The 23,323-nt window shown below is 35.3% G+C and overlaps 3 protein-coding genes across 4 annotated transcripts; 2 read left to right on the top strand and 1 right to left on the bottom strand.

Moving 5' to 3' along the window:
- Positions 1-7,024: 7,024 nt before the first annotated feature.
- On the top strand, positions 7,025-12,597 carry LOC145160913 (proline-, glutamic acid/leucine-rich protein). Of its 2 annotated transcripts, none has more exons than XM_079080285.1 (13): positions 7,025-7,369; positions 7,858-7,974; positions 8,212-8,276; positions 9,649-9,748; positions 9,855-9,926; positions 9,997-10,056; positions 10,139-10,268; positions 10,378-10,559; positions 10,655-10,839; positions 10,932-11,059; positions 11,154-11,380; positions 11,447-11,675; positions 11,778-12,597. In XM_079080285.1, exons 1-13 carry the CDS (start codon positions 7,100-7,102, stop codon positions 12,374-12,376), a joined length of 2,364 nt encoding a protein of 787 aa, XP_078936411.1. In that variant the 5' UTR covers positions 7,025-7,099; the 3' UTR covers positions 12,377-12,597. The 2 variants fall into 2 exon arrangements, with proteins under 2 accessions (XP_078936411.1, XP_078936412.1); XM_079080286.1 differs by having other exon boundaries at positions 7,280-7,369; positions 7,862-7,974.
- A 4,008-nt stretch (positions 12,598-16,605) lies between these two features.
- LOC145160911 (GHMP kinase family protein) lies at positions 16,606-19,472 on the top strand. Its single transcript, XM_079080284.1, has 10 exons — positions 16,606-17,054; positions 17,271-17,469; positions 17,560-17,623; positions 17,706-17,769; positions 17,867-17,947; positions 18,153-18,239; positions 18,332-18,489; positions 18,587-18,635; positions 18,781-18,905; positions 19,051-19,472. The coding sequence occupies exons 1-10, from the start codon at positions 16,839-16,841 to the stop codon at positions 19,271-19,273; spliced, it is 1,266 nt and encodes a 421-aa protein (XP_078936410.1). The 5' UTR covers positions 16,606-16,838; the 3' UTR covers positions 19,274-19,472.
- LOC145160910 (putative sodium/metabolite cotransporter BASS4, chloroplastic) lies at positions 19,242-23,258 on the bottom strand. Its single transcript, XM_079080283.1, has 14 exons — positions 23,006-23,258; positions 22,758-22,875; positions 22,475-22,582; positions 22,324-22,391; positions 21,966-22,044; positions 21,779-21,837; positions 21,603-21,671; positions 21,231-21,344; positions 20,872-20,893; positions 20,539-20,606; positions 20,323-20,408; positions 20,037-20,166; positions 19,825-19,926; positions 19,242-19,723 (listed from the first exon to the last, which is right to left on the bottom strand). Exons 1-14 carry the CDS (start codon positions 23,189-23,191, stop codon positions 19,658-19,660), a joined length of 1,275 nt encoding a protein of 424 aa, XP_078936409.1. The 5' UTR covers positions 23,192-23,258; the 3' UTR covers positions 19,242-19,657.
- Positions 23,259-23,323: the final 65 nt, after the last annotated feature.

Raw genomic sequence — 23,323 nt, 5'->3', positions numbered from 1 at the left:
CCTAATATTTGAGTTTGTGGAAGCCTGGGGTCGAACCAGGGGGAGACTGGGGTCTCCATGTTTGTCGGAAGTAATTATAATATGAATTGAGTAGTGGTTTCGTGGCTAAAGGGAAGTGGATCAGTGAGGTACGCGTGGGTTGCGGGTCATGGGTCGCGAGTTGAGTGTTTCGTTGGGACGAGTGATTCCAGTTCTGTGCCAAACCAGACTCTCGAGTTGAGTTTGATTCTAGTGGTGTATTGAGTAGGAGGAATGAGATTCCGGATTCAGAGATGGATTCCATATTGAGGGGTATTGTTTATCATCTGATGTCTTAGACCTGTGTAGGTCAGTACTCGGGTACGGGAGGTACCGCGAGATGCATGGAACTATGAGCAGTGAACGACAGAGGTCGGGGTTGAGTCGACCTTCAGTTGGGAGTGTAACATTCACTTGGGGTAAGGCGAACTTCATGAATTGTGTGTCACAATGGGCCGAGGTAGTTATGGTGAGAAGGAAACCATTGAGACGGTTGGGATAATGCAATGGACCTTGGAGGTTTAACGGTTTGGTCGAGTTCAGACCTGGTGCACAGTGTTAAAAAGGGGGTATGTGAAATGGAGCTGAGGCTTATGATTATTTTTATGTCTGAGGACACTTCTGAGCGAGCATGATTATTCTCTTGTGTCTGAGGGCAGAGTGTTGAGAATTCACTGTTCAGATGGGTTAGTATAGCAGTTCAGTGGATGAGCCCTGGTGGGATGTGAACCCTTCCGTTTCTTGGGGAGTGATCCGGGTCATTCAACATGTTTGGTATGAGTGAGTGGTAGCCGATTGTTGAATTGTGTCTGGTGGGAATCAGAGGGGCAGTGAGTTATCAGGGTTTGATATTCGAAGAGCGAATATCATGGTGATCTCTTGAGTGGGCGGTCTGGCGGCGGGCCAGGCCACTAGAGTTTCCAGGTTTTGGGAAGGTCAGAAAGGGGTATATTAGAGGCTGAGGGGTTGGTTTTCTTCTGGGACGGGGAATCCCTGTTTGGATTCAGTTGTCTATGGGGAAAGATATTTGTGTGGTATGAGAACCTTTCAGTGGTGCTTCTCGGGTTATGGAGTGCGATCTACGTGTGATTGAGGAGCCTGACTTCGAGGGCGAAGTCTAATTCTAGTGGGGGAGAATTGTAACCCCCCGAAATTCAGGTGTATTTCTTTAATCCTTCTTCTTTTCCAAGTTGTCGAAATTGGCCCAAAATAGGAAATGGTGATAAGTGGGTACGCTGGGCGTACTGAAGAGTACGCTGCGCGTATCCATAGGCGTGCCTTTGACGCAAACTCAACCCAGTACGCGGGGCGTACCTTAGTTTACGCTGAGCGTACTGGCCCAGACTTACAACCCTAAATGAGACATGAGCACTATAAAAGGAATGGTATGGCCTCCATCCCAGCCACCATTTCCAGAGAGTGAAACCCTAGAGATCCAAACCTTCGTTCTAAGCTTGTGTGTATGTGTTTTGAGCTTGAAGGCATCTTTGTGTGCTTGTGAAGAAGAAGAGAGGGCCATTGTGGAAGCTAGAGTTGGAGTGCAAGCTTTGGATCTGAGCTTTACAGAGGTTGAGGCACCACTTGGAGGTAAAAAGCTCAAAGCTTTATTCATCATTTTGGATTTGTGCATTATGGACCAATTTCTAGGGTTTTGTCCCAAGATGGAGACTTTATGAGTAAATGGTCTCCATAAGCCTAGATCTGCCTCATTTCAGTGTATCTTGTGTTGTAGGTCCATAAAAATCCAATCTTGGATGTTAAGATTAAGTCATGCATGAGATAAGGGCTTAATGAGGAAAAAGGAAAGGTGTTTGGAGCGATTGGTGACCTTTACAGACATGCCAAGGCTTAAAGGTTTCGACTTTATGGATTAAGAGGTATTAGAATGGCCAGATCTGAAATATGAGCTTATGTCTTAACCGTTTAAGACCAAAATCATGAGGAGTGTGAAACGGGGACTTACGCTCGGCGTAATCCCAGTATGCGCAGCGTAAGGGGTCGAGCTCCCCGATTCTGTGAAGCCTTCGAGTACGCCCAACGTACAGAGCTGGTACGCGCCGCGTACTCCGGAGGGTTGACTTTCGTTGACTTTTAGGGTTTAGTCAACATTTGGACCTTTGGGCCATTGGAGGGGTAAAATGGTCTTTTACCCTTCTGAGAGAATATAGGGAGGGACTAGTCTAGCCTTTGAGAGCCGTATTAATTAGAGATAATTATTTTATGTGATTAGGCGGAGGCTAGATCAGTATTTTGAGTTCGAGATTATCCGAGTTACCCGAGGTGAGTCTTCTCACTATACATTACCTAGAGTGGTATCTATGTGCAGACCGGAGGGTCTTATGAGTTCTGTGTATGTTTGAGTTTATGTGCATTGTGATATATGTATGCTATGTGTTATATAGACCGGACCAGAGGGTCCAACGATTTAGACCGGACCGGAGGGTCCAACGATTTAGACCGGACCGGAGGGTCCAACGAGCTAGACCGGACTAGAGGGTCCAACGAGCTACGGGACTGGAGGGTCCCGCTGAGACACATTGACCGGAAGGTCATACCGAGTTATAGCCTCGAGTGGCTTATGTGCTGTATGTGGTATTTTGGGGAACTCACTAAGCATTTATGCTTACCGTGTTATGTGATATGTGTTTCAGGTACCAACGAGGATCGCGGGAAGGCGCCGACATGATTTGTACACATTGACAGAGGATGATGTTTTTGAGATTCTGGGATATGTTTTATTGTGATGACAGTTGATACATATGAGATTTTGAGAATATTATATGAGCTTTATTATGTTTGAAAAATGAAAAATTGTTTTAAAAATTACGTCGTTACATATCTAGTCCTAAATGACACTCCAAACCATAAAGTTTCTAACTTTATGGTTCTACATGTCTAAATCAAACCCAACAATAAAACCCTAACTATTCTCAATCACTAAAGCTCTTAATAACTTGCATGAGGGAAACCAAGAGGCCAAGATCACATTTTTATAACTTAAGACATGGAAAAGCGTTCAAAAGGACAACCCATACGTTCTATAGCATGCCAAGAACAAGAAAGTCATAACTTGGGGACAAAAGCTCATAATATCATCATATAACAATATCTATCAAGTTAACCACCAAGGTATGAACTTTATAACTTATGGAGGTTGAGGATAATGCAAGACTTCCAGATCCAAGCTTTGCTTCTAGCTCCCAAGCTTCACCACCACCTTCTTCTTCATTTGAAACACACAAAAACACACTCTCAAGCTTCAAAATGCAACAATGGGGCTAAGGTTTACAAGGGGGATGTTTCTAGTGATGAAGGCTGGAAATCGGATGGGGAAATGGGACTTAAGGTTCAATATATATGGTCTAAACCCTAAAGAATAGAGTTTATGTCCAGATGGAGTACGCCCAATGTACTCCCCAAAACGTTGTCGTTTAACAATAAGCCCTGTACGCCCGGCGTACCAGCCAGGTACGCCCAGCGTAAGGGCTAAAGTTGCACAATTTGAAATTTAAAGGGTTAGAAGGGAACTTACCAGGACTCGAGTGTAACACCTTAACTTTCAAACTTGTAATTGAACCTGTATTATATAGATTAAGCTACAATGTACGAGCGCTAATTATAATCATCACCGTGACATTACACTTTTCGTTTTGACTTTAGATTTAGGAATAAAAGGATATGTATAGCTTATTTTGAAAATTGTTGAATTATTCTTGGAAGTTGTTGATATTGGATTTAGTTACTTTTGAAATGTTTTATTCCCTAACTATTAACATGATGGTAACTTTGATATGTTTTGCTTTTTTACGGGGTTTAAGTATAGAATTGGATTGTTGGTCTTATATAATATTTTTAAGAGTTAACATCGGGAATACTATGGGGTTTTCCAAACTTAACCTATGTATTTTGATATGTATTCTGATTTATAGACTTAGTCAAGACTAAAGATAAATTTTAGTTTTTAGATATTTAGACAACATTGTAATTTATATTTAAATGTATATAAGGTGTTTACGTACCATTGTTTATGATTATTTTATTACATCCTTTTGTGCCGTGATAAATTTAAATGTTAAGGACTTGATCGTTTGAGACATTTTTCTAATGAAATATTGACCTAAAAATAACTGTTTCCAAAATACTTAATTTTTTATTTTAGAAGAATATGCAAATAATTCATACGATGGATGTTTTAGTATAATACTAAATTTGATGTTATACTAATTCTTTACACTAAAATTGTGCGAGAAATGAGATGGGGTTGAAGATAATGAAATATAAATAGAACGAAAAACAGAATTAAATTCGGTTTGAAAATATCATGTTTGTGTTGGATCGATTAGTTATATTAAAATATTTCACTTCCCCACCAAACTTTGGCTTTTTGAGCTAAATTTACAAATTATAAACATTTTAATTCTTTCATATATGCGCTTCACAATTCTAGTTCAGCCCGAGAAGCAGCGCCACTATCCATACAATCTTTCTTTTGAAGTTCTTATTTTTTTTCACCCTTGTTTCTTTTTTCTTTCCGCATTCCAAAACATATCACTATCTTTGTAGAGTTTAGTAATAGTAATAGTTACCATTCTACTGTTACGATGATATATGGTAAAGACCTTGTACAGACAAAATTGTTGGACACTAATATATTAGCATACAGTGGGAAAGAAACAGTTTCATGACTCCGAATTATACAAACAATTTTGGATAATATAAGGCTCGAGGGAGTGGTGCCACCGAAAGCGCACTCCCTCCCCCACCACATAAGCGCCATGTCATTTTTTACCACACAAGTGTGGTTTCTTGCCACACCAAGGGGGTGGTGCCACACTTTTATTTTCTTTTTTTTTTGTTTTTTTTGTTAACTATTTTAATTTAATAAAACTTATTTTTTTAATAAAAAAAACATAATTTTAAAAAGATAATATTTTATTAATTAAAAATACAAATATCATACATTACTTAACTTAAAAAAAAACCTAAAAATTTAGAAAAACAAATTAGAAACATAAAACCTACAACCTAAAAACACACACACACACACACACACCAAACGATTAAAAACTTGAAAAAAAAACTAGAAATTAGCCACGATTGATGTAACGTTTTTTCACTTCCTCCTTCATCGCCAAAACCACTTCAAGCTCGGCCCCGGTCATATTCGACGTGTCCGTCGATAGTATTCGCATGTCGCTCTCCCTTTGTTTCCGAAGCTCTCTTTCAGAAACAATTTGCAAAATCTTGTCCATTCTGTCTTTTATACCCTTCATGTCGGCTCCCATTTCTTTCAAATCATCTGAATCCGACGCTTTGCCTTTGCCTTTGCTTTTTGCTTTGTCTCTTCCCATTGGTCGGGAAGGTGGTGAAACTGGAACAGGTTCATCTTCGTTCAGATCAAATTGAACACGAGCATCTGATGTAGTGTGGTTGGACTCAGATGTTCTGCTGCGTTTTGAACCACTGTCGATATGCTCGTCTGATGTTTTGCTACTCAGCCATTTCTGTTATCTTTCAAAAAATTCCAAACTTCAAGAAACTTGAAAGCCTTCAGATTTTCTTTTTGATACACTTTCAACGCTTTCTTTAAAATCACTTTATCGCTTTCTCCACTTTTCCATTGACGTTTCATGTTGTTCCACAAGTCATTAAACAACATGACTTCCTTGTCCATCTTCCCCCATTTGGAGTACACTTGATGTTTTGAACGGTATTCTCCACGGTTCATTCCTTTATGGAACCTGTGTAAAATGCGAATCCAAAAGCGGTCATGCTTTTGGTCTTTTCCAACCGTCGCATCTTCTGAAATATCGATCCAAGATTGTGCCAACACTAACGCTTCCAAAGGTTCCCAACATCTAGCCTCCGCCTTCTCTTTTCTTTTAGTTGCTGCTCGAGTGGGCTGAGTTTCTGTAACGAATTCCGATTCAGAATCAGAAACGACCGTTTCTGGTTGTGTTTGTGTTTGTTGAACAAACTCGGGTTGAGACAAAAAATCAAATGGATTAAAATCCGGGTCGGGTTGTGGTAGTGGTGGTGTTTGTGGTAGTGGTTGCGCTGGTCGTTGTGGAAAATACGGAAGCATACCGCCGTAGTGGTAAAACGGAGGTGAAAAAATCGGTTGATCAAATGAAGGTATTGGGGTGTTGGTGTTTCTGACTGGTGTTTTTTCTTTGCTAGGCCTTTTGGAAGAAGACATTTTTTCAAAAAAAATTGGATGAAAAGATTGTGTAAATATTTGTTTAAAGTTGGAGTGAAGGTGGTGAAATAGTTAAAATGGTAACATATATATATATATATATATATATATATATATATATATATATATATATATATATATATGGAGTAATGGTTAAAAAAAAAATAAAAATTACACGAATCTTCAACGGTCAAAATTGGGAAAAGGAGCAACCAATCACCATTCGCGATCTTGTATGGCCGCACTGCGGTCTTGGCCGCACGAAACCGTGCCCTGGGGTCGGTGTTCGCGGTCCACGTGTCATCCTCGCGGTTCGAAACCGCACCCACACCGTGCAGCCTAATATGACATTTTTTTAATCTTTAAGTAACAAAAATTGTGGAAGGAAAAAGTTAGAGGTAACTTTAGAATATGGTCCGGCCAGTGGACCATGGAAATGATATGGTTTAATGCGAGGAGGGCGAAAGTAAATTATGAAGACATGGCAAAGTCCAAAAGACCAAAACCATCATCACATTGCCAACCATGACCAACTTTTGACTTTGTTAAAATAAAATTTAATATGTTAATTATATTTATATATATATTTTTAATTAGATATTTTTCAACAATATATCATTATATAACTATATCATTATTAGTTATTATAATTCATCAAACAGTTATCCCATAAAACAAATGCTGTAATGAGTGGGTGGTGCTCAAAATTATAACCTGGATCTGGAAGGGTCCAATATGTAATATGAGGTCTATTGCGGGAGTCTAAGTGTAAATTGTATTGTTGTTGGCTTGCTGCAGTTTAGTTAAACCCTAGTTTGTCTCTCTTCTTCCCTAAACCTCAGAGTCAGAGGCTGTAGAGGGGTAGCCGGAGGTCTCACAGCAATGGCGGCATTTGACCATGTTCAAAATATGTATGACGTCGCTTTAAAACCTAGACTTCTTCGTTCGTTTATCAAAGAACTTATCCCCGACGAGAAACAACAGTTGGGAAATCCATTAGAGCTCTCACAAGTTGTCTCCGCTATCAAAACTCACGGCCTGCTGTCCGAGCGCGTTGCGCAAACTGATGATAACAAGAAATTGATTGAAAAATGGAAATCCGCCGTTGATTTGTGGGTTGATCGCTTGCTAATGCTAGTCTCTAGCAACATGGTAAGTTTTACTTCAACCTGCAATAGAAACTATTTTTTCAATATAGGAATTCTTCCATATGCCCTTCCAGAATCAGCCATCCTTATCAGAATTCAACCGAGATTCCCTTCGTTCCACAAAACAAGGATAATGGATAAAATATATATAGGGTTTACTTTGTAAATCACTGAAAACTTATTTCCCCCCAGGAAATCGCTTCCTCTGATCATTGGACATCTTCAATGCTGCATTAGTTATAATTTGTATAAGATAATGATATATCGTGGGTGAAGTTCAATATAAATGCATGGAAATTAAGCTAAATAGAATTGGTTTGAATTTGAAACAATACTGTAGAGTTATTATTGATATCTCGATCTGTAAACGGGGGCATCAGCATTCAGCAACCTATAACACGATATAAATTGTTCTTATAAGATACGTAAACCATTTGTTTCATTTATTTTGGGACAAAACTAAAAGTGATTTAACCAATATGTGTGGTGTAGCCAGATAAATGTTGGGCTGGAATATGTTTGTTAGGGGTGACTTTTGAAGAATGCAGTTCTGAACGATTCCTCGCATCTTACTCTGTTTGGTTTCAAAAGTTGCTTTCACATCTTCAGGTAATTAGACTTTATTTTGCTCTTACATATTAATGAATATTTGTGTTTACGGGTGGTTTTAATGTCAGTGTATGGGATCAACATTGTATCAGAAAATTATATTATTTGACCAACTCTGGAAAATGTAGTTAAAAACAATATGAAATAGAGTTGATTTTGTTGATGTCTATAGAAACAGAAACCTTTGTTATTGGAATATTGGATCTGACAAATATTTGAATCTTGCATTTAAATCAGCCTCCTGCAGAATCTCACTTTGTGAAGGTTTCTTGTTGTGTCTCACTATCGGATCTTCTTACAAGGTATATCCGTAATTTCATTTACCAAAACTGCAAACATGTGCATGGTGACAAAATTGCCCTCATAAATTCTGATTCTTTTTGAACATTTCTTTTCAAATTGACATATTTGCACATAATACAGGGTGAGGCCAACACATGCTTATTATTTTAATTTTCAATAGAAACTGTAAATGCATAATAATTATTTTAACTTTTAACACACTTAATCAATTAAACATATCATAAAATTGACATAATTTTGTTTTTTTGTTATGTTCGTTTTTTTTTCTCGGTTTTTATATATAAGAAATCAAACCCAACTGAAAATTTTGTTTTGTTTTTTCATAAAAACCAAAAGACAAACCTTTGGTTTTTCGGTTTCATTTTTTTTTTGTATTTTTATAGAAAATATCATTTTTTTAGGTATTGCTGGATTTCTTGTGATTGACAAAAAATTATATAGAAAGTATCTTTTTTGAGCTATATAGAAAATATTCTTTTTGAGGACATTTTCTATATAATTTCAAACCCTGATGATTCCATTTTATAAGGTATGCCGGAGGCCTTGTAATTGAAGGAAATATGAAGTTGGTGTTTAATAGGGGTGTTCAAAAAAACCGAAACCATACCAAAAAATGGAAAAAAAAAAAAAATCAGAAAAGCAAACCTTTTCTGAAAAACCAATGGTTTGGTTTTTCTTTTTTATTAAAAACCAATTTTTTCAGTTCAGTTTAGGTTTTAGTCAAAAAACGGACCATTCTCACCCATACTAGTTAACAAACTATTTTACATGGTCAGAAGTTACGTTATAGTTTGAAAAAATATTTTTTCCTAAAAGATAACGCGTTTTGAAAAGTTCTTTTAATACGGATGGTTTTTCTGAAAGCTTTTACAAATATAAGTGGCTTTTCCGAAAACTTTTACAAGAAATATTAGTGGTTTTTCTGAAAGAAAAATTAAAGTAGTGGCTTTTCAGATTAGCTGTTTTTTCTGAAAATTTCCTTTTGATTAATAAGATTGTAACTAACCAAAATTGTTTTAATGTTTTAGTTGGTCATCAAATGTGTCGCATCATTTGTCTGTGTTACTTACATCACATCAAATCTTTTTCTTAAAAGTTACTAAGGCTGGGTATCAAAAATGGAAAAACTTACAATTTTATAAACTCATAGACTAGAGAGATGCCTAGAGTAAAAAAAAAAAAAAATTTAAATCTCATCTGATAAATTTAGTAAATCCAAATCTCATCACTAGTCAAACCGTTACAAGGAACTTAGTCAAACCGTTACAAAAAATTTAGTCAAACCGTTATAACTTATAAATATAATAAACAATTTACATTGTCTCAAATATAAATATAAAAGATCTGATAATTGTCCCTGTTTACTACTAGATTGGGTGGGTTTCCAAATATGAAGAAAGATGGAACTTCACATGCTGCAAAACTTGTTCAGCCAGTTCTAAAGCTGATACAGGAGGATAGCTCAGATGCTGTATGTGTTTTTTGGTACTAGTAATACCATGTTCAGATTTATTTTTAATTTTTTAATTTTTATATTTCCTTTTACTTATACCCGATTTGATTGTTTGTTTCTGCAGGAAGGTGCTGTTCGTCTGTTATGCACCATTTTGAATTTCTTCCCATCTTCTCTCCAAAAGAATTATGATTCTGTAAGTTATCTGGTTCTTGCTTAATTTTTATAGAAATTGAGCCACATATATTAAAAAAATTGTTTTGCAGGCTGAAGCAGCTATTGTCACAAAGCTTATCTATGGGAAATGCAATCCTAATATGCTGAAGGTTTGACCATTCTCTCTGTCCTTTGACTAGTCAATGGGTTGATTACCAGTGACACTCACACCTAACTTTTTTCCTTGACCAGAAACTTGCTCTTTGCTTGTCTTTACTTCCCAAATCAAAAGGCGATGAAGATACCTGGTCTTTAATGATTCAGAAGATCTTACTAGCTATAAACATCCTTCTGAATGATTCATTTCAAGGCTTAGAAGAAGGTAAGTCAACACATACACATACACATACACATACACAGGGTTATTTTGGTAACTTTCTAATTACTTACATGGTAATTAATGGTATAATATAATACTTGTTTGACTGCAGAAAGTAAAACAAGTGAAACCATGCGAGCGTTAGTCCCTCCAGGAAAAGACCCTCCTGCCCCTCTTGGAGGCCTCACAGTATTTGACCTTTCTAACAAGTCAACAGAACGACTCTCTATCACTAATATATCTACACTCATGCTTTGCTGTTCCACAATGCTTACAACTTCCTACCCTGTTCGGGTATCTTTAACCTTTCATATATGTTTGTTATGATGTCCCTTAAGTAAAATTATTTAAAAAGTTTCTAACTTTTTTTAAAAAAAAAAAAATCATAGGTTAAGGTTCCCATTAAGCCATTATTAATGGTAGTTGAAAGAGTACTGAATGTAGATGGTTCCTTGCCACAAACCATGTACCCAACTCTCACTGCAATGCAACAAGAATATATTTGCACTCAACTTCCTGTTCTACATTCATATAGCCTGGAAATTTTATGTGATATTATAAAGGAAGCACGCAGGTAAATATTTATATTTTTTGAATCATTTTGGATGCGTTGTAAATTGTAATAAATATATAATTTCTAATCATTATTTGTTTTTGTTTTTTCAGTCAACTGTTGCCACACACTGCGCATATTATCCGACTTGTGACAGAATATCTCAGAAGGTGTGAATTACCTGAACTTAGGATAAAACTTTATGGCCTCATAAAAATGATGCTGATGTCCATGGGGGTTGGTATGCTTTTAACTCTTTTTTTTTTTCTTGCTTAGTAATATAAAAAATCTTTTTATGATATAAAATTATAAACTAAATGGTTGGTGTTGAGCAGGGATGACAATATATCTAGCTGAAGATGTCATAAGCAATGCTTCCATTGACTTGGATTCAACCCGTGTTCATGGTGGTGAAGCACAGCCTATGAACAAGAAAAGGAAGCACGAAAATGCAATTTCATTTCTTGAAAATCAATCTCAAATTATTTATTCCCCCAAAAACCACGTTCCAGTTTCTGTGAAGATTGCTGCACTTGGGGCACTAGAAACACTTCTAACTGTGGTATGTTTTTGGTTTTCTTCATGAATTACTTTTGATTTAAAATTTAATTGATTTGATTTTTTGCAGGGAGGGGCGTTGAGATCTGAGAGTTGGAGGTCAAATGTAGACCAGCTTCTTATCACTGTAGCTACAGATGCTTGTAAAAACGGATGGGCAAAAGAAGCAAATGACGTTTATACCCCTAGTTGGGGTGATTTTCAGCTTGCTTCTTTAAGGGCGCTTTTGGCATCTCTTCTTTCCCCTGGACGTTTTCGCCCTGCGTATCTGGCCCAGGGTCTCGAGCTTTTTCGTGGAGGTGCTCAATAAAATATTAAACCTAATTTAATTTATAGTCTTTGTTATCAAAGTTCAATTTTTTATTTATTTTTATATATAAATTGTAAATTGCTGTATGCAGGCATGCAAGAAACGGGAACGAAACTTGCAGAGTTTTGTGCACATGCGTTATTGAGTTTGGAAGTTTTGATACATCCGAGGGCCCTACCCTTGATAGATATTGGATCTTCTGTTGAATACCCTGTTAATGTTAATGGAATGAAAGATAAGTTCATGAAGAACAACATATATTCCAGTGGTGTTACAGTTACAGGTGGCACCTCCAGAAATGAAGCTGAGTCAGAAGAGGATGATCTGTATGAAAAATGGGTAAAAGATGGTGAAAATGAGATAGAAAAGAACACAACAGAAAATGCGGTTTCCATTGAGGCAACAATAAATGTTCCTGAAGATAAAGGAAAGGGAATTTTGGTAGAGACACAGTCGGTTGAAGAAACGGCATTGAAGAACATGGAAACTGAGGTGGAGGTGGCGGTGGCCAAGGGTGTTTCTGGTGGTGGTGCCGCCAATGATGTGGTGGGAAGAAGGTTTGAAACGGTGGGTGGTTCAGAGGGAGGTGGGGAGTTTGTGTTTGCGTTAGGTGATAATGACAATGAGGATGCAGCAATGGATGAGATTCCTGATATTGTAGATGTGGAACCGGATTCTGATGAGGAATAACAGAATTATGGTTTGGAAATTTTGATAGAGGTAACGTTTTAAATATAATGATATGTTGCAAACGCATAAAAAAAAAAGAAGATGAATTTGTAGAGTAATCTGGTCAAAGTTGTATGTGGTTTTGGATGGTTATTTTTGGTTATGGAGTAGGATTAAAGTTTTATTTGATTGCAAATAACAATGAGGTAAAAGTCAAAACTAATGGTTTTTATTTTATTTTATGATATCATGGTATAAGAACAGTATGTGCTTTTAGAGGTTATTCAGATACTTAAAAGAATACTACTGAAACTGTATCATATATAGAATACATTACACATTCAAATACAATAGGATATATCGGACTTTTTAATTTTTAATGCGTAGCAAGTGTAATAAATGTGACAGAAGTAAACATATTTTCTGGAGATTTCTGTATTAAGAACCAAGGCCCAAGTGTTTGTGAGTTGTGACTTGTGACAATCAAATAAATTTGGCATATAGTTGAATAAATGGAAGAAAGCCTTTTGAGCTCTAAGGCCATCTCCAATGGTAGTTTAATGGGGAGTTTAATCCCATTAAACTCATAATCCTCATTATGGGTTAATGATATGACACTCAATTGAATTGAAAGGGGAGTTCAATACCCATTGAACTCTACACTCTCTCTCCACACATACACATATAAATGATGTGACATTCCATTAAATTGTATGGAGTTTAATGGAGTGTAGAGTTTAATAGGTAAAATTGTATAGTAAGTGGAATGTACATGGGCAGTTCATTGAACTCATATGAGTTCAATGTATTGGGGATGGCCTAATCCCAATTTGGTCTGTGAAAGTGAAAGTGAAAGTACACTCGTATTACATTGCATCAAACTAAATGTCATATCACATCATTTTAACAATATATGTATGTATATCTTTTCTCTACAAATTCATATATTTGAAAAGTTTATAATTAACTTAATATTGTATTTGAAACTAATAATACATTTTTTGCTGAACGGTTCTATTTTATTATCTATCTTAGAGATATTTTGAATAACATGCTGAGAGGACTTTGCTAGGAGATTTTAGAACATGGTATCACCTTAAGCTTAAGAATGAGATGTCAAGGTTACCTTGAGTTTAATCCCATGATTTACTTTGATGTTCAAGATAGAATTGATTTGAAAGAGATGGTAGAGAGCATAAATCGAGAGTATCATAAGATCTTTCTTGGTTGTGTGATATTACACAAAGTCTCTAAGATTTGGTCACACTTAGGGCTAGGGGTGAACATTTGACCTCCAGACCGGAAACTGGACTTGGACCTGGACCTGGTAAGGCTTAATAGGTCCAATCCAAAGTCCATGATTTTTGTAAAACCGGTCCGATTCAAAAGTCGGTCCGCTCCGATCCAAAGGCTCACCCCTAATCACACTCCATCACCCCATGTCCGCCACTCCATAACCACATCATTCTTCACTCTCTATCATGCGTATATACTAGTATTTGAGTCTTCGTTTTGTCGCGAGTTCTTACATGTTTTTTTCACATTAGGAATGACAATTGATTAAATCAGCATACTATATCACATATAAGATGTAAAAAGTATTAAAAAAACTAAGTACCAAATTTTTTTTTGATTAAATGTTGGACAAAAACAATAAAAGGCGTTTAAAATTAGGAAAAAAATGTCAATGTTTGGACAAAAAAACGAAGAAGAAAATCTTATTGTTAAAAATTGTAAATAATACAAAATATTTTGTCGGATTTTGATTTGTGGCAGAATTAGTCCGTAAAACAATAAGTATATTTTTTTCTCGAAAAATCCAAGTTTTAAAATTATTTTGTTGTATGATAATGAGCTACAAAAACAACAAAAATATTAAGATAATAAGTGTAGGTGTTTTTTTATTAAAAAAAAATAGAGTTAACAGACTATTTTTATAATTTGTATAGATTTTGAATAAAATAAAAGAATTCAAGGGCTATTTCTGTAAACTTATATTCACTATTCAACAAATTCAATCTAAGTTGGATGGTTTCTAAATAGAAAGTAAAACTATAAGGGCTATTTGTGTAATTTATATTCAAAGCAATTCAAAGATCCTAGTCAAGGCAAGATAAGAACCTCATATTTAGTAGTAATTGAGCGGCTTGTATGGCTTGTACAACATGCATCATAAACTATACTAACAAAAGAGAAGTTGATATTTGTATATATTTATAATTTGTCATATTTTTATTATAAACTAGTTACTGTATTTGTTAAAAATAAAAAAATATTATGTTGATATAATTGTATACTATAAATAAATATAAACATCAATTAGTCTATTTTTCCTACTAACTTGTTTAAAAAGCTATGCAAAACGCAGAAAATGTTTTATAATATCTAACCAAGGGAACATGATGAATATATTATATAGCATAGTATTTGTAATTTCACCAACATGTGTTATTCTTTGCTAGTCACACGTGGTTTCACGAAGGAAATGTGGTTCCGCAAGAAAACGTGATTTCCGAAAAACCTATATGTGTGTATTTTTTGTAGCTAATTACCATCCAAGTATTATACTTTGAGATCATAATAATTAGTTTTAAATATAATTATTTGGATTATATGGTTAAATTAGTTGTTAAATACCAATTCTGGATGATCAGTGTAACAAAATAACTATAAAAACGGTGAAATAAATAACCTCATTTAAGAGACGCTATCATTTTCTTACAAGAAAATGTTCATAATGGTCTTAATTCGTGTCTATTAGTTTTTCTTATATACTGAAAATTTAAGTTTAAATTCATATAACATGCCACCACTTTTATTATAGAGTTTGCGACATTATTGATGTAACACCTTCCTGAACATCATAATCTCAGTTTCCTATAAAAGCTATACCAAAATATCAGTTTTTTATTTTTGTTTCAGGAAATGTCAAAAATGGACAACAATATGCCAATATTTGGAATGGCTCGCAAGTCCGCATGCAAGTCCAAGTAATGGGGCTCCTTGTAATTATAAATATTCTATTAAAATAAGACAAACATTAATGGAAATAAAATATTTGATTTCGTTTTCATTTAAAATTTTACATTTTCTTTGAGTTGTTTAAAAAGCTTTAAGGTTGTTAAAAAATGAAAATTTAATAGAAATTATTCACTAATTTATTGCAATATATTAATATTAATGAGATCCACTTATAATAATTATTATTTTTATAGAAGGAACAAATAGATTATTATTAGCCACCATGATTTTATGTTTCAGATTTGACCGTAAACTTTAATTTTTAATAATTTAGCCACTATTGTTAGCTCTAGTCCAAATAGTGAGATGGGATGGGATGGGATGCTTGATATTCATTTTTTCTTTTGTGTGTAATTTGACAAATTAAGATATATGAAGGCGTTTTATGTAAAGAAGTTCGAAACTTGGTTCCTCATCTCTTTCTATTCGTTAACATATACTTACAAGATGGACCCACTTGTCATTGTTATTGCCATTGCTATTGTTTTTTTCTAGAATTCAATATCAACTTCTATAACGTCTCTTTTACCTCATCAATACTATTTTCATTCGGGAGAGAAACTAATCTTCATCAAATGACTTTGTAAAAAAAAGTGTTATGACCAAACAAAAGATATTTAAATTTCTTTTTTCTTTTATTGAACTTCAAAGTAGTATTCCCCATTGAATGGAGCCACCCACTCTACCTTTCCTTTTAAGGTAATGGTTTCACCACTTTGTTTGCATGGATCAAGGTGTCATTTTATCAGGATCGGGTGAAAACATTGTCTGACTTTTTTTTTAGAATCAACTACATAATCAAAGGTTTTAAGACTAATACCATTAATTTGTGATTTGTGATTGTAATTCATAATTTCATGAGTATAACATCTAGATTTTTGGAAAAATAAGATTTTAAATGTATTTAGTAATGTTGAGGGTCGGAACGTACTTGTCCGGAAAGATTGATTTCATAATTGTGCGCCGGGTTTAAAAAAAATAATAAGATTTTAACATGTATTTAGTAATATTGAGTCTGAAAAGTAATTGTGAGTACAGATTATGGTTGCATTTGGAAGTTTGCTAACGAGCTATTATTTGGACCAAAAGTGGCCAGTGTCCAGTTCGAGAAGAATAAAACTGCAGTGACCATGAGTTCTAATAACAAAAACTATGGTGGCCAAAATGTAAAATCCAAAACTAGTCAGCATCTGTCAAAAAGGGTCCATGTCTATGGAGTATTTCATTCATATTTTCAACAAACCCACACTCCTCTTGCTGCTTATCAACTCCAGTCAACAATGGGGGGTTCCATCCAAACCTCCATATAAATAAGCTCGACATCCACTGCATAGCATCCTGTGAAGCGCCATATTCATTCGCCAAACCTCTAATCCCCTCCCAATTTCTATAGCCTTCGGATCTTTGATTCATAATTTTCTCTGATTCATAATTGAAATTGAAAGGAAAACGATCGCAGAAGATGGGAGGTGAAGCGGAGAAATGGGTGTTGATGGTGACAGCGAGAACGCCGACGAACATAGCGGTGATCAAGTACTGGGGGAAGAGAGATGAAACATTGATATTACCGATCAACGATAGCATCAGTGTCACTCTCGATCCAAGTCACCTTTGTACCACAACCACCGTCTCTGTCAGCCCTAGCTTTGATCAAGATCGCATGTGGCTTAACGGCAAGGTATTCACCTTCTTCTGCTTCTACTTTACTCTGCATCATCTTATTAGTTTTTCGTTATTCAGTTTGAGTAGCTATATCCTACCATTGGCTATAAAGTTAGAGATAACTGTTGCTTTTTTATTTGTAAGTTATAATTGATCAATTAATCATCCAGCGTTCTGATTCATGGCATATTCTCTCTCTCTCTCTCTCTCTCTCTCTCTCTCTCTCGTGTAGGAGATATCTCTTCAAGGAGGTAGATTCCAGAGTTGTTTAAGAGAAATCCGTGCTCGTGCTCAAGATGTAGAGGACAAGAAGAAAGGTATCAAAATCAACAAAGAGGATTGGCAAAAACTTAATCTGCACATTGCTTCATACAACAATTTCCCAACAGCCGCAGGTTTGGCTTCCTCAGCAGCTGGTCTTGCTTGCCTAGGTACAATTTCTATCTTCTGAACAACTTGAGTTACCATTATTCTAGTGAAGCAAGAAACTTACAATTACAAATGAGTAATTAAATGTGCAGTTTTTTCCCTTGCGAAGCTGATGAATCTGAAAGAAGATAACAGTCAACTTTCTGCCATTGCTAGGTAGGTACTAGTTGTTATATGAATCTGAATTCTGAAAGAAGATAACAACTTATAAATTATTATGTATGTGAGTGCACTGCAGGCAAGGTTCAGGTAGTGCTTGTCGCAGTTTATATGGTGGATTTGTCAAGTGGTTTATGGGAAAAGTAGGTTTTGATATTTGTAATCTTTTATTTAGCTTTTTGTATCAAGTATCATCATTAATGTGATTAAACCAAATGTTATGTTGTGTATGGATTGTAGGAAGAAAATGGCAGTGACAGCCTTGCTGTTCAACTTGCAGATGAGAAGCATTGGGACGAACTTGTAATTATCATTGCTGTGGTATGTTCTTTTTCTTTCCCTGTTCTCACATAAAATACATAACTGCCCTTTAGTTGAGTTGCTGGATCTCTTAATATATATATATATATATATATATATATATATATATATATATATATATGTATATATGTATATATGTATATATGTGTGTGTGTGTGTGTGTGTGTGTTTGTTCTAAAGTTGAGGTTGGTGTTGCTGTTTATAGGTAAGTGCACGACAGAAGGAAACCAGTAGCACTTCAGGAATGCGTGACACTGTTGAAACAAGCCCACTTATTGAACATAGAGCCAAGGTTGATTCATTATATTAATAATTTATGCATTTGGTGTCGTGTCTCTTAAGTTGTATAAATATGTTTAAGCTTCCTTGTTTTATTGGTGACAGGAAGTTGTGCCAAAACGTATAACTGAAATGGAAGGTGCGATACAAAACCGGGATTTCGCGACTTTTGCACGTTTAGCTTGTACAGACAGCAATCAGTTCCATGCAGTTTGCCTTGACACATACCCTCCTATTTTCTATATGAATGACACATCCCATAGGCAAGTTTTATATATACTATATATTAATTGGTGATTAGCTCCACATTACAAGAATATCATAACTTAACAATTATATGGTATGGTGATTTTATTTCAGAATAATCAGCTGTGTTGAGAAATGGAATCGTGCAGAAGAAACACCTCAGGTCTGTATTGTATTCTATTCCCAATCCCATTAAGAAATTATGAACTCATGAGAAGTAACTGACTAGACTGCATGTTGAAACTTGATTACCCTTTTTTTTATTTTTGGTGTGTGGACTGACTTTAAGATGGACCAATCATCTGCAGGTGGCATACACCTTTGATGCAGGGCCGAATGCGGTTATGATTGCACGCAACAGGAAAACTGCTGCTCTTCTACTCCAGAGGCTGCTTTATAACTTCCCTCCTCAATCGGATACTGATTTGGACAGGTATACTATTTTTGATTTTTCTCCCAAAATGAAAAATGTTTTTGACTGTTGGTATATATATATATATATATATATATATATATATATATATATATATCTGTAATAATTGTAAGTCTGATTTTTATTTGTTTTGACTTGATACTAGCTACATAATTGGGGACAAGTCGATTCTACAAGATGCTGGGATTAAGGATATGAAGGATGTTGAAGCTTTGACTGCTCCCCCAGAAGTCAAAGACAAAATTCCGACCCAGAAATCCAAGGGAGATGTTAGTTACTTCATCTGCACAAGACCTGGTGGTGGTCCGGTTGTGCTGTCGGATGAAACTCATGCTCTTCTTGACCCACTCACTGGCTTGCCCAAGTAACAAACAAGTGAATTCATTGTTGACCTGTTTATTTCCTTGTATTCTCTCCATTTTCTTTATGTTTTTTTTTTTGTTTTTTTTTTTCTGGAGTTGGAGCATGTTAGAATGAGAAGTACCTAAAAAGAATTTAGGATTATGTACCCACGATATGCTCAATAAATTGATCTTTTTTTTCAGCAAACCAAAGCTAATTACTGCATGGATTCATTTGCATTAAAATTGTTTAAGGGATTTAATAATAAACTCAAAGATATATATGCATGCACAGATGCACAAGTATGTATTTCATGTGTTTCCTTCCTTCCAGCTATATATATTTACTAGTAGAAAGAACAGCATAGGATACCCACTGAAAATGATCTTGGTTACTGGTCTTGTTTACAGCTAGGTATTGGCAAGCGACTGATCTTTTTTGTTCCAAAAGGTTATGAGAAAAGAGTCTATGATGATCTATAAACCAAAACGTTTAGTTTTAATATACTTGGGTATAAAAAGAAAATTAGCAATTTAAAAGCTTTTGAAATGCATATGGTATATGGTGAAGGGTGAACCTGGTTTAAATGTGCTGCGACACAGGGGATGATTAGTAATCCTGGTTCACCAAATGTTCCACCAAGTTGATCCACCACCGCAACCAGCACTGGCAAAGCTTTCTACAAAGATCTCACGCTCACACCAGATAAGATTATAAGGATAATATCTCCAACGCCAAAAAATAGGTTCTACAATAAACAGGACAGTTAGTTGGTGGATAATTTGTTACCTGACTTGTGATAAGTAAGAGGGCAGTAGCATTTTTCTTTTTTGCAAAGATTGATTTGCTACCACCAGATACAGCACATAGGCAACGAATTGATGTGGCATTGAAACCTAATAGTATCAGGTGCAGCAACCTGCAGTATATATATATATATATATATATATATATATATATATATATTAACATATTCAAATTAGTTGATACCTTCATCTTCAATTTGTGTTGGTTGTTTAATGAAATAACAAAATATCATCTCAACAATGTATGTAATTCGGAAGAAAGAACATACGCTCCCATCATGACAGCTACAAGAAAAGCTTCAGGCTTAACCATCACAAGTAGAGGCCTTGATCTGCTCACTTGTATCCAAGGGACCTTAATAATAACATTATAATACATTGTCAGTCAAACACAAAATTCATATTCAAATTTGATAAGATCAACTATGATGTAGAACACTAGAAATGAAAATTTTATAAGAAATAAGGACAGAGTTTATTCTTACCAAACTAAGTAATATTACACTTAGTACAGATAAGAGCTGATTGTTATTATCAACAAATTCTGCCAGGCCTGCAATGCACAAAAACTTGGAGAATTAACAATTTGGTTAGTTAAGTTAAGTTGTAGCATATGCAACAACAATTTGACACATTGTTTGAGTTGGAGATATAAAGTTTAGGTCAAAATCTGACACTAGTCAAATGTGCTATGGAACTCCACTCCAGAATAACAAGTTTTCAGTTTTAGACCATACTATGTTCTATGGTTCCAGTTCTTAAATCAGAATATCCCGACAACTTGTAAATTATATAGATTATAGAGAAAGAAATATCACCTTTAAAGGATTCCCGAAAAGCCTGTCAAACGAAACCAACAATTACTTTTTTAATCGCAAGATTTGTGAAACACCATGTAACAAATGCAATCCTCATTCTTTGGATGGGAAGCAAAAAGTAAAAGAACAAATAAGAAGCATAGGGTAAGGTGACCATCAATCCCTGATTCTGAAATCTTTATGTTGTTGAGATGTATGATGTATATAGTTTGAGAAGCATCACAAAATTTTCTCGTTTTTAGCAGATGCCCTAGTTTCATATGTGGGGAAAATTGCTTTGGTTCTAAGAAAAGGCATGATATTTACACAGAATGACTAAAAACTATGGGCCTTAAAAAAGTGACAATAAAAGGTGTTACCTTCCCCAAAATCAAGGGTATCAAAAGTGTGACTATAAGTCTTCTGAACAATTGCTCAGTTGGAACAGATGCCCCAAGTCCAGAAGCTATTAGTTTTGATATAGAAAAAGGCACCTGCAAAAATGCAGCCACCCAAAATTATTTCCCTAATATTCAAGATTAATGAAGACAAGAATCACTTCTAAAAGTAGTCAACTTTTGTTGGTAAATGTTTTTAGAGAAGCAAGTAACATCAAGTGTAGATATTTAAGTACTTTGTCAATTTTCTTGTTCTTGATTTGTAAACACCAAAGTTCAAACCAGTTGATGAAAGTTAAATGCACCCAAATAATACAGCATGGGATGCAACAAGGTCATGGCTTTGGAACTTACCATCATAATTGCCAACAAACTGGATGCTACAGTCATAGCAAGAGCCAATGCACAATTTCCTCCAGCAAGCTGCAATTCAGCAATTCGTATCTTGGTTCACAATCAATATTTCTCAGTTTCACAATCATGCATAAAAAAATAGTAATTGGATGAACTTTACAATAACATCAACGGACCCGGGTTAGAGCAACTCCACTTGATAATGTTGTAGGCATACAGCTAAAAAGAGCTAGTCCTGTAAGAAAAGGAAAAAAAATCAGATTACTGAATCTAATAGTAAAAGAAAAAGATTAAAAGATATACAAAGAGTTGATTGATGTGAGAAAAAGAATACAATTATGTCTGAAGCCACACGGCCCACACCTGTAACAAATTCTTGAGGTTGGAAGTGAAGTTGCAGGATTATTTTGGAAAGGAGAGGAGTAAACAATAAAATTGAAGCCTACACTGACGATAATGGAAGAGTGTGAAAACATTTATTTGTAGGACGAAATGATTAGAGGATTTTAAGTGAAACTTGATCAGATCTAGCGGAAAGATTACAAAACAATTATTGAGATTGAATAGTAATTAAATCCACAGATTGATTATTGTTATTAAGAAGCTTCTGATTAATAAGTGTCCTCCATTCTGTTAAAAGGAGCAGCAAGAGAAAAAAGGAAAAATGTGAAGAATGAACCTACGAAAATTACAATGGTGCTTAAATAATATGAATTCATACTAGCCCAAAGAGTCCAACTGGCCATGCTTCAGCAGCTGCACCAATATCTTCACTACGCAATCTCAATCCTGTATCATGAAAAAACAGAGAATAAGTAGCTGATAAAAGTAAAGTTAACACTTAACACCAGCTAATACTCTTAACTTCTTGCCTGATATGAAAAATATCCCAAAAGTGCTAACTATAGATAATTGATATCTATGGGCGAGACAACCAGGACCAGGATTTGCAAGGCCCAATGCTACTCCTCCAATAAGAGCTGCACAGCATAAAAAAAAACCTACTCTTAGTAGTTATTAGTTAATGCTGGCTGAAAAGAAAGATAAATAACATAACCAGGTAACTTAATTGCATATTTTTTTATCTATGGAATACTTTACTAACGTCACTTAAGATCAGATCCGATTGCATGAAAGAAAATAACATTACATTACCCAATGGAAGAATATTGCTAGAAGCGAAACTCAGTAAAGGTTCTGCTAGGACCGGAAAGCTCAAGAAACCAGACTTTCGTGGAGATTCATTTGGAATCGGACCTCCATTTCCCTCAACCTGAAACCACACTACTACCACTCTTAAGTTCAAACGAAGAGGCAACCAATTCAAAATTCCACACCAAATCAGGTTGCGTTTGTAACAACTAATCCAATGAAATCAAAGAGCATGATGAAAAGGGAAGAACCTGATCGGAATTTGCGTGGTTTCTGATGATGAGTGTTCTTCTAACTGAACGGACCTTTCGAGATATCAACGAGTTATTAATAGCATCGAATGACCGATTATTGGACTGTGAGTTCCGCGATCGGAGATGAGCGGTTACGGTTACTGGAGAAATGAGATTCGTTAGGGTTTTAAGTGTTCCCGCCATCTGCTTCAAAGTGGGGAATGCAACCTCACACTCGCAGCCTCACATTCGCACTTGGTTGTGTGTTGAAATTGGCAGTTATTCTCAAAAGATTTACATGTTATTTCCATGTTAAACCCCTGTATTATTGTATAT

The sequence above is a fragment of the Lactuca virosa genome, chromosome 2, assembly GCF_052849685.1.
Source record: "Lactuca virosa cultivar CGN04683 chromosome 2, Lactuca_virosa_CGN04683_v6, whole genome shotgun sequence".
Lineage (NCBI taxonomy): Eukaryota > Viridiplantae > Streptophyta > Magnoliopsida > Asterales > Asteraceae > Lactuca > Lactuca virosa.
Note: the sequence above shows the minus strand (reverse complement) of the source record. Positions and strands in the feature narration are given on the sequence as shown.

Coding starts and splice junctions, on each gene's coding strand:
- LOC145160910 (XM_079080283.1), bottom strand. CDS start 23,191: ATGGCGGGAACACTTAAAACCCTAACGAATCTCATTTCTCCAGTAACC. Junction 22,392..22,474: donor TGGGATATTTTTCATATCAG/GCAAGAAGTTAA, acceptor TTCATGATACAG/GATTGAGATTGCGTAGTGAA. Junction 20,607..20,871: donor TTTTCGGGAATCCTTTAAAG/GTGATATTTCTT, acceptor TGTGCATTGCAG/GCCTGGCAGAATTTGTTGAT.
- LOC145160913 (XM_079080285.1), top strand. CDS start 7,100: ATGGCGGCATTTGACCATGTTCAAAATATGTATGACGTCGCTTTAAAA. Junction 7,370..7,857: donor TGCTAGTCTCTAGCAACATG/GTAAGTTTTACT, acceptor TGTGTGGTGTAG/CCAGATAAATGTTGGGCTGG. Junction 10,057..10,138: donor GCAATCCTAATATGCTGAAG/GTTTGACCATTC, acceptor TTCCTTGACCAG/AAACTTGCTCTTTGCTTGTC.
- LOC145160911 (XM_079080284.1), top strand. CDS start 16,839: ATGGGAGGTGAAGCGGAGAAATGGGTGTTGATGGTGACAGCGAGAACG. Junction 18,636..18,780: donor GTGCAGAAGAAACACCTCAG/GTCTGTATTGTA, acceptor AATCATCTGCAG/GTGGCATACACCTTTGATGC. Junction 18,906..19,050: donor TCGGATACTGATTTGGACAG/GTATACTATTTT, acceptor ACTTGATACTAG/CTACATAATTGGGGACAAGT.